An 11,397-nucleotide genomic window follows, 5' to 3' on the forward strand; every position below is an offset into this window, starting at 1 on the left:
TATAGTTCTAAAACTGATGTAAAAACTCTAGTTCTGTTCTAGCACATCTTCAGAAAATATAAATTTGAAAAAGCAAAAAAAAAAAAAAAAAAATGCTTGTTGGAAGCAAGCCAGGCATTCTTCAAATATTTGTAACTCCACCTGAGGGATCCAATGACCTCTTCTGACATAGATGCACACAACTGTGTGCACCCACACACACGTGAGCATACACTCACACAGAAACACACACACCAACAATAAATAAAAAATTTTAAATGGTTTATATTATATAAATTTCATCTAAAAAAGATCTAAAAAGTGATACTGACTTTGTGAATAGTTTGACAGCCTACCAGGGACAAAATGAGCAAAAACAATCACCTTCATCAGTATTATTTCTTTAAAATCAAGAAGTAAGTACATAATGAATCTCTAGAAAAGCACAGTCATTTCCACATAAAATTATTTGCCTAAATAACATATTTAAATAGAGTTTCTAAAACATTGTTCTTTTAAAAGCAGCATACCATCACATGTGTGGTGAAGCCCTCAGTAGAGTGTGGTTGAGGGTGGAGTACTTCATTTGACTCTGCCTTTCTGCAAACCACTGGAGGAGCAGGTTTGGCTCTGGAGTCGCCATTTTTAACATTATTTTTGGAAGTTTTTCTTTATAAAGAAGAAAAGAAAGGGTTATTATCAACATGGTGGCCTTTTTTTGTTTGTTTTTGGGAACTCACTATGTAGACCAGGCTGGCTTCAATCTTACAGAGATCCACCTACCTCTGTCTCCCAGAGTGCTAAGATTAAGCTGTGTACCACCAGGCCCAGCTATGATTAATGGCTTTAAAGCATATATGAAATGTGTGGATACATTACACTTCCTTATAGAACTGCATCATTTCACATAGCACAGTCTTCACAATCTAGGGGACGTTTTCTTTTAAATAATGAAGGTCATAAGAAACAAAGAAAAAACTGAACTATCATATACCCAGGAGAGGTTAGGGAAACTTGAGAACTAAATGTAATACAGTACCTTGGACTGAACCCTGGAACATCAAATGGAAACATTAAAGGAAAAACCAGCAAAAGTCGATGAAAGTCTGAGGTTAATCAATAGAAATATACCAACGTTGGCTGGTTTCTTAGTTTAAATTTTTTTCAATTAAAAGATATTTTAAAATTTATTTTAATTAATTAATTTTTTATGTGTATGAGTGTTCTATCTGAATGTAAATACACCTCCATCATGCAATGACTGTGGAGGCCAAAAGGGGGTGTTGGATCCCCTGGAACTGGAATTATGAATAACTGTTAGCTGCCATGTAGATGCTGGGAACTGAACCAGGGTCCTCTAAAAGAACAGCCAATGCCCTTAATCGCTAAGCCATCTCTCCAGCCCAATTTACTTATTTTTATTTTACATGTATGAGTATTCTGCAAGCATGTATGTAAGTGGGCCCATGTCACACAATGCCCATAGAGGCCAGAAGAGGGCATCAGATCCCCAGGAACTGGAATTACAGATGGTTGTTAGCCACCATGTGGGTGCTGGGTCTGCCTGCAGGATCCTTCTGCCTCTGGCTTGTGGAACATGTTCCACAAATGAAAACAGGTGTTGTTCCTCTTTGCATGTTTGTAAAAGTCTGGTCTTGTCAAGCCCAATCATTCACGTACATTTTTTTCCGTTTCTTTTTTTAAAAAATATTTTATTTGCTGGATGTGGTGGTGCACACCTTTAATCCCAGCACTTGGGAGGCAGAGGCAATATCTGTGAGTTCAAGGCCAGCCTGGTCTACTTAGTTCGTTAAATGCTAGCTAGTGCTACAGGGAGATCCTGTCTCAAAAAACAAAACAAAACAAAAAAATATATATTTATTTATTTATTATGTTTATTGTATGTGTATGAGTGTATTGCCTGCATGTATGTAAGTGCACCCATGTCATGTAATGTCCATGGAGGTCAGAAGAGGGAGACAGATTTCCTGGAACTGAAGTTATTGACAGTTGTTAGCTTCCATGTGGGAACCAAATCCAGTTCCTCTACATGAGCAGCCAGTGCTCTTAACCATTTAATGGAGCCATTTCTCCAGCCTGTTTTTTGTTTTGTTTTCTATGACAGGACTTCACTATGTAGCCCTGGATGGCCTGGAACTCGCTATGTAGCACAGGCTGGCCTCAATCTCCCAAAGATTCTTCTGCCTCTGCCTCCTGAGTGCTGTATTAAAGGAGTGAGCCACCATACCCAGCTTCCAGTTCCATTTTCTTTTTTATTACATTTATTAAGTCAGGGGGGGGCACACATGCATGTGTAGAAGTCAGAAGAAAACTTCTGAGCATCAGTTCTCTTTCTACCATGTAGAGTCCAGGGATTCAACTCAGGTTGTCAGGCTTGGCAGCAAGCTCCTTTACCTGCTAAGCCATCTCACCAGCCCCTCTCAATGGTTATTTAGATTTCTGATTTCAGCAGTTATACAAACTTCAGTATTTTCTTTATTCTGTTTCTGTGGAACTAGGAATTAAGCCCAGGGCCTTGTACACAAACGGCAAGCAACTCTACCACTAAGCTAATTCCCAGGCTATTTTTAACTTGGGGACAAGGTCTTACTAAGAAGCCCAGCATGACTTGAATTCACCATTACCTGGGCAGGCCTTTTACTTGTGGCTCTCCTGTCTTTGTCTTGAGAAGCTAGGATTGTAGGCCTGTGCCACCAGATCTACAACCTGTATTTGGAAGGTGCCAGAATTTGTCACTCTAAAATATGTGACTTTGGCATAAGGATTATTTTTAACTACAAGTACCTAAAAACCAGCAGGCATAGCCAAGAGTGGTGGTCCAAGCTTATAATCCCAGCACTTTGGAGGCAAAGACAAGTAGATCAGTTATTCAAGGCCTGCCTGAGTTGCCTAGCAAGTTCTAAGGCAGTATGGGTTACATAACACATAAGACCCGTCTTAAAAAAACAAAATTTTTTTTAAAAAGCAGCATAACATGGACTAAGGTCCTGAGTTAGATACTTAGCACTACAAAACAAACAACAACAACAAAAAAAACAGTAAGTAAGGCTGGGGGTATAACTCAGTGGTGGTGCATGCCTTAATCCCAGCACTTGGGAGGCAGAGGCAGGCGGATCTCTGTGAGTTCAAGGCCAGCCTGGTCTACATAGTGAGTTCCAGGACAGCTGGGGCTACAGGGAGCCCCTGTCTCAAAAAGCCAAAAAAAAAAAAAAAACAACAAGAAAGCAAGAAGTCCAAAAAGGACAGGAACGAGTGTGGCGTGCTGATCTCCTGCTGCTAGAGAGAAGGCTCAGAAGTGAAGAGCACTGGCTGCTCTTGCAGAGGATCTGGGTTCGATTCCCAGCAACCACAAGGTGGCTAATAATCATCGTAACTCCAGATGCCCTCTTCTGACCTCTGAGGGCATTGCATGACATAGGTGCACTTGCATGCATGTAGGCAATGTACTCATACACATAAAATAAAAATAATAAATAGTTTTTAAAAAAGAGAATGCAAACCTGATGCTCTAGGATCAGGGATCACTTTCTTTCAGGGGGATAGCCACTAGTAATTTGCCCATGATCTAGTAAATTACCCCCTACACAGAAAATGCAGGCAACTCTAATTAAACTTTTTTTACAAAAAAGGGGAGGATTGGAAAGGATTCCAGGGGGAGCAGAAAGGGGATAGAGGGGAGTGGGGTAAATATGGTCAAGTACATCATACACATGTGTGAAATTGTCAAAAAAATTATTATTTTTAAAAAAGAATGGAAAGTTGAGGCAGAGAGAATTGTGCTAAGTGGATCTTATTAGAGAACCCAAACCTTCCCTCAACCTCTCCATACAGTTTCTTCTGCACAGCTGCCTCGTGTCCTTCCTAGTATAAATACATTTAGGTTTTACTACTTTCTGGGTCTTAACTTCTTTATAAGACTTACTTTATTTAAGAAACAAAGTTTTTGATAAATAATTTTTCTTCTATTAATTCCTTATGTTAGTGAAATTCTGAGGCCCAGGTCAAAGCACTGAGGGGTAAACTTTTGCCTCCTTACAGATTCTAGGCATGCACCTTACTTCATGTTTAAAAGAACTCACCATAAATTTTTGCATATGAAAATGGAGAAGCTGCCCTCTTTTACCCCATCTGCTTAGCCTAGCTATTTGGAAAGGAAGTATCTTACGCCTTTGTGGCCTCCAAAAATAATGAGATTTGGTGTTTTATGTAGGGCTGCCTCAGGATGCTCCTCACAGAGGGTCTCTCCTCAGGCCTTCTGCTTAGCATTGTTCTGATCAGCTCTGCCAGCTCCGGGCTATAAACTCTTGGCATTGGTGGCAACTACAAAGAAAAAGAATCTTGTAATGATAATGTTCTTATAAAACAAAGTAAAACATGGCACAGATTTCCCAATGTTTAAATATCATAACATTATATATACATTTTTTTTTTGTTTTGTCTTTTTGAGACAGGGTCTCCCTCTAGCCCCAGCAGTCCTGGAACTCATTATGTAGACCAGGCTGATCTCGAACTCTCAAAGATCCACCTGCCTCTGCCTCCCAAGTGCTGGGATTGAAGGCGTGCACCACCACGCCCGGCTATATATACATTTTTAATATTATTTAAAGCCATATATCCACAGACATAGAAAACAGCTAGCATATTAGCTCTTATATTAGTCTTATAATATAGGGCTGGAGAGTTGGCTCAGTGGTTAAGAGCACTGGCTGCTCCTGCAGAGGACCTGGGCTCAATCCCTAGCACCCACACAGTGGTTAACAACCATCTGTAACTCCAGTTCCAGGGGACTCCAACTTCCTCTTCTGACCTTCAGGCATTGCATAACATGAGTACACTTACACACATGCAGGCAACACACTCACACACATAAAATAAAAATAGTAATTTTTTTAAAAGAAGTATATTGGTATTCTGGCTATGATAACAAGTGCTAAGATTGTAGAAGTATTTCTTTCAGCTCAGCAGTCCCATTTGAGAACTTTCTTTTTTATATATAAGAGCACAAGTTTTTCTTTCTTTTTTCTTTTTTTTTTTGGTCTTTTTTTGAGACAGGGTCTCCCTGTAGCCCCATCTGCCCTGGAACTCACTATGTAGACCAGGCTGGCCTTGAACTCACAGAGATCCACCTGCCTCTGCTTCCCAAGTGCTGGGATTAAAGGCGTGCACCACCATGCCTGGCAAGTTTTTCTTTTTTTTAAAAAAATTTATGCCAGGAATGTTGGCCCATGCCTTTAATCCCAGAACAGAGTTCAAGGTGAGCCTGGTTCACATAGTGAGTTCAAGGCCAGCTGGGGCTACTAGGAGAGCCTGTCTCAAAAAAGACCAAAAAAAATAAAAATAATTTATTATTTGTATTTTATGTGTATGAGTGTTTTGCCTGCATGTATGTAAGTGCACCTGTGTCATACAATGCCTATGGTGGTCAGAAGAGGGTGATGAATCTCCTGGAACTAGTTATGGACAGTTGTTAGCTGCCATGTGGGTGCTGGCATTCGAACCCACATCCTCTATAAGACCAACCAGTGGTCTTAACTGCTGAGCCATCTCTCCAGTCCCTCTTTTTCTTCTTTTAAATTTTATTATTAGAAGCCAGGCATGGTGGTGCATGCCTTTAGTCCCAGGACTTGGGAGGCAGAGGCAGGTGGATCTCTGTGAGTTCAAAGCCAGCCTGGTCTACATAGTGAGTTCCAGGTCAGCTGGGGCTACAGGGAGACCCTGTCTCAAACCCACCCCCAGACCAAAAAAATTATTATTAGAATATATATATGCAGGTGCATGTATTTAAGTCAGAGAACTAACTCAGGTTGTCAGGCTTGTATAGCAAGCACCTTTACCCACTCTACCATCTCACTGGCCCAGGAGCACAAGTTTCTAAAGACCAGAATATTCAGTGCAGTATAGGTCTTGCAGAAGTCAATAATTAGAAACAAAATGTTCATCTACAGGGGACTTATGAAATAAGCCATGTTATGTTATTCATATGAAATACTAGGCCTTGCTTGAAAAATAAAACAACTTAGAAGCACTAACCATTAGGTCCCAAAAGTAAACTGTATACCACTGTATACAGTGTGATTCCATTTTGGTTTCCTTTTTTAAGTACTTGTATATAAGCACCTATACACACCCAGAGTTAAATCTGTTTAAAAGAAAGAAAAGCTAGGAGGTCTTGCAGGTTAGCAGTGATTATCATCAAGACACAAAAATGGAGAAGGACATTTTATTCCTTTTTATTTTGTTCTTTTAGTAGTATAATTGAAAAATTTTACTTGTACACTTTAAAAAATATTTTTCAAATTAAAAAATTAAATGGGGGGCTGGAGAGATGGCTCAACAGAGGACCTGCATTCAATACCCAGCACCCACATGGCAGCTAAAAACTATCTGTAACTCCAGTTCCAGGGGAATCTGATGCCTTCTTCTGACCTCCGCAGGCACTGTATGACACAGGTGCACTTACACACATGCAGGCAATATACTCAAACACATTAAAAAAATAAAAATAGATAAAATAAAATAAATGGGTTCTGGGATAATCTTTAAAACATCCTAAGTGGCTTAGGACCTTAGAACTTAATGGCACACAGACAGCTGTGTTGGTACATGCCTGTAATCCCAGCGAGTGGAGGCTGAGGCAGTAGGATGGTGAGTTTGAGGCCAGCCTGGGCTACATACTGAGATCTTGTCTCAAAAGATAAACAAAACTTAATCAAGTATGGCGGCCCCAAACTGCAAAGGACAACTAGGCTCACAAACACAATATATGAAGTTAGTCTCTCTGGCATCCATGTCTGCATGAAGCCATCCACAGTTCTTAATCAGCAATGATGACAAGCACCAGAGGACAAGTTAAACAGCATGATTCACTGCACACAGGACTGATTCAACCATGGGCCACTTAGAGACACTGCAGCCTCGCCTCTCCGAGCACCTGAACATCTGCAGTTGCAGGGGGAAGTTTCCAAACGGCCAGCTCTTTGGAGCCATTCAGTCACTTTTACAAATTAAGAAATATTAATCTCTTCTCAATTTCAACCTTTCCCACAGAAGGGACCCAATATTCCTAACTATTCATTCTGTTTTAATGATTATTGATCAATTAATCAAAATTGTCAGTGGGAACTTGGAATATAGCTCAGTGGTAGAGTGCTTACCCAGTATGCACAAAATCCTGGGTTTGACCCCTAGCACCAAAAAATAATTAGTATTGATTTTGTCAGTAGGTAGTTACAAAACGGCACTATATAAATCCTGTTCAATTAGTTGTAGATTTTTTTTTTACCTTTCCTTCAATAATCCGATAAACTAAAGAATTCATGTCTTTTGCATTGAAAGCATGCCTCAGGGTGGCCATTTCATAGACACAGCATCCCAAAGCCCAAACATCAGACTACAAGAGAAAAATAGTAAATGGTTAAATGTTGAAATACTTTTACTTACATTTTTCCTCTACACACACCTACTCAGTACACATACACATGCACGCACACACACACACACACACACACACACACACACACACACACACACATTCTTCAAACTGATTCATAGCTAATTCTGCTTTAACTACTCATATGGGCTCTGAGAATCTGAATATGCTCCTGAGACACGGTGAGCCAGCATACACCTTTACAGTCGTATGTGCCCTACCTTATAGTTGTAGGGTTTGTTTGAGAACAACTCAGGGCTCATGTAATAGGGTGTGCCAATGAGGGTGCTTGCCATGTCGCCATGATTCTCCAACACTCGGGCAATCCCTAGGTCACCCACTTTGATGATGTTTGTTCTTGTTAGGAAGACGTTCTGAGTTTTTAGATCTCGATGAAGAATATGTTTCTCATGTAAATACTGAAAAGAGAGATAAAATTTCATTACACATACATATACACATAAGAAATTAGCTGCTGATCTGGCTTATCAGTAATTACATGGGTTAAAAAGCCTTTGTTATCTACCAAGCAAACACCACTGCTCTGTAATATCTAAGAGATCTAATTTACAACCCTCAAAGTAAGAAAATTAAGCTCCAGAGGCTGGAGATATGGCTCAGTTGACAAAATACTTACCACACAAGCATGAGGACCTGAGTTAGACTCGCCACTACTCTGTAAAAAGCCAGGCGTGCTGGCACACACCTATCTGCCTAGCACTGGGAAGGTGAAGACAGAAGCTTGCTGCCTAATCAGTGAGTTCTTGTTCACTGAGAGACACTGTCTCAAAACAGAAGGTGAAAAGCAATAGAGAAAGACATCTAACATTGACCTCTGGCCTCCACACATGCACTCGCACATGTGTGTACACATACATGAATATGTACAAACGCCACACATACAGAGACACAAAGAAAATTAAGTTCCATGTAAGAGTTGGTATGGTACCTTCTGGAATTGTTTCCTGGTACCTTGACAATTGTACCATTTTAGCAGTACATGATATAGTTAAAAAATATGCTTATATCCATCCGGGTGTGGTGGCGCACACCTTTAATCCCAGCATTCCGGAGGCAGAGGCAGGAAGATCTGTGAGACCAGGCCTGCCTGGTCTACATAGCGAGTTCCAGGCCAGCTAGGGCTACAGAGACACCCTGTCTCAAAAAGACCAAAAAGAAAAAAAAAAATATGCTTATAAGACAAGTGTGGTGGTTTAGGTCTATAATCCCAGCATTTGGGAGACTGAGACAGGACTGCTGTGAGTTCAAGATCAGCTTGAGCTACAGAGAGTTCCAGACTACCTTAGACTAAAGTGAGACCACCACCCCCATAAAGGTACAACAACTTACATAAAGTCAGATGTGCATTCCTCTCAGACCTATGAAATCCTAAACTTAACGTTTTTAATTACAACAAAATCATTTTACTTAAGAGAGTAACTGAGGGGTATGGAGAGATAGCTCAGCAGTTAAGACCACTGGCTGCTCTTGTAGAAGACCTGGGTTCAGTTCCCAGCACCCACAAGGTGGCTAACAACTGTCTGTAACTCCAGTTCCAAGGGAGTAGATGTCCTCTTCTGACTTCTGTGGCCATTGCATGACATGGATGCACTTAGATGCATAAGTGCAATACACTCAAACATATAAACTAAAAATAACAAACACCTTTCTAAATGTTTAAAAAAAAGAGCGTATCTGAGAGGATGGTATACTCAGGAGGCAGGTATAGACAGATCTCTTTGAGTTTGAGGCTATCCTGATCTACCTATCAAGTTCCAGACCAGTCAGGGTTATACAGTAACACTATTGAAAGAGAAAAGAGAGAGAGAGAGAGAGAGAGAGAGAGAGAGAGAGAGAGAGAGATCTGAGAATTTAAACAAGGTTAATTAATTTTGTCCAAGTCTGCCTACTTCCTGAGTGATGCTTCAGGTATGTATCACTTTGAGGTATACACGTATTAAAACAAATCTGTTTTGCATTTCCACCCACTCTGCTGAAGCCTACAGTACAGGAATACTAACTGGCCCAGCCAGCTTTCAATGTGACACAGCTGACTGCTGAAAGGACACATAGTCATCCTTTGTTCTCTGTCTACTCAAGGCTCTTAAAATTACGTTGCTATAAATACTAAATGCATGAAGAATTGGCAACTCCTATAATGATACATGAAATCTGTGTCTACTTCAACATAGCGATCACCTACCCAGCAACATTTCCATGCCATAGCAGGAAGGACTGGGTCCAGATTATAAATGGATTTTTAAAAATATTTATTATTTTTATTTTATGTGTAGGAGTGTATTGCCTGCATGTACATGAGTGCACCCATGTTGTGCAATGCTGCGGAGGTCAGAAGAGGGCTTCAGATTCTCCTAGAACTGGAGTTAAGGACGGTTCGTAGTTACCACGTGGGTGCTGGGAATCGAACCCTGGTCCTCTGCAGAAGCAGTCAGTGCTCTTAACCGTTGAGCCATCTCTCCAGCCCCATAAATGGATTTTTTAAAAAGCTTTTTTCGGCTGGGCATGGTGGCACACACCTTTAATCCCAGCACTCGGGAGGCAGAGGCAGGCGGATCTCTGTGAGTTCAAGGCCAGCCTAGTCTACATAGTGAGTTCCAGGACAGCTGGGGCTACAGGGAGACCCTGTCTCAAAAAGACCCCCCCCCAAAAAATTTTTTTTTCATGTAAGCATTTGAGAAAGGTTTCCTAAAATATGTAGATATTATTCTGGGACTGATGACTGTGCTGAGCTGTTCAAATCTGAAAGCAAAGCTGTTTTAGCGTAAAGTAAGCTAGGCTCAGAGCAAGGGCCCTGCTACCTCTAAACAGAACCATGAAGAGTTAACCTTAACAACCCCTGGCTGCAATCTAATTTAGGGCATCCTAACACCACTGTAGAAAATTCCACTCTTTAAAGAGCAGGCTCAGGGATTGTGGAGATGGCTCAGGGTAAAGTGTTGCCTACAGGAGCATGAGGACCTGAGTCTGGATCACCAGCACCCATGTTAAAAACAAAAGACCCATCAGGCATGGAGGCAGAGGCAGGCAGATCTCTGTGAGTTCAAGGCCAGCCTGGTCTACATAGTAAGTTCCAGGACAGCTAGAGCCTACAGGGAGACCCTGTCTCAAAAAGACCAGAAAAAAAAAAAAAAAAAAAATTTTTCTGCTGGGCAGTCAGAGATCTTAACCCAACACACGGTGGGGGTGTGGGGAGAACAGGCAGATCCAGGAGTTCACTGGACAGCTAGCCTAGCTGAATTGGTGAATTCAGTGAAAGATCCTGTTTCAAAAACTAAGGTGGAGCTGGGCCTGGTGGCGCACACCTTTGATCCCAGCACTTGGGAGGCAGAGGCAAACTGATCTCTGTGAGATCAAGGCCATCCTGATCTACACAGTGAGTTCTAGGTCAGCTGGGGCTACAGGGAGACCTGTACCCAAACAACAACACAAAAAAAAACCCTAAATAAACAGGGGCTGGAGAGATGGCTGTTCTTGCAGAAGACCTGGGTTTGAATCCCCGCACCCACATGGTGGCTAACAACCATCTGTAACTGCAGTTCCAGGGGATCTGATGCCCTCTTCTGTCCTCTGTGGATACTGTATGACACAGGTGCACTTACACACATGCAAATAATACACTCATACACATTAAAAAAAAAAACTGAATAAATAAAACAAATAAGGTGAAGAAGCTGTCAAGGAAGACAACCCAATGTCAACCTCTGGTCTGCACATGTGCACACATGAGCAAGTGAACCACACACACACATGCACACACACACACACACACACACACACACACACACACTGCTGGATAGCTTTAGTGTCAACTTGACACACCTGGGTTGAGGGAGCCTCAGTGTGGGAACTGCCTCCATTGGACTGGCCTGTGGCCATGTCTGAAGGGCATCTTCTTGATGAGTGATGTGGGAGGGCCCAGCCCACTGTGGGTGGTGTCACCCCTGGGC

General features: G+C 41.5%; 1 protein-coding gene across 6 annotated transcripts in view; it reads right to left on the reverse strand.

Annotated features, from left to right (window-relative positions):
- Nek4 (NIMA related kinase 4) overlaps nt 1-11,397 on the reverse strand; it is a 36,206-nt gene that overhangs the window by 21,477 nt on the left and 3,332 nt on the right. For all 6 annotated transcript variants that reach the window (XM_029555382.1, XM_029555383.1, XM_008851805.3 and 3 more), the window contains 4 exons: nt 7,651-7,848; nt 7,283-7,390; nt 4,166-4,320; nt 510-648 (listed from right to left, as the gene is read on the reverse strand). In XM_029555382.1, the coding sequence (XP_029411242.1) occupies nt 510-648; nt 4,166-4,320; nt 7,283-7,390; nt 7,651-7,848 (600 nt within the window). The remainder of the gene's footprint in view (nt 1-509; nt 649-4,165; nt 4,321-7,282; nt 7,391-7,650; nt 7,849-11,397) is intronic.

Source organism: Nannospalax galili, unplaced genomic scaffold (assembly GCF_000622305.1).
Source record: "Nannospalax galili isolate Female #2095 unplaced genomic scaffold, S.galili_v1.0 scaffold485, whole genome shotgun sequence".
Taxonomy (NCBI): domain Eukaryota; kingdom Metazoa; phylum Chordata; class Mammalia; order Rodentia; family Spalacidae; genus Nannospalax; species Nannospalax galili.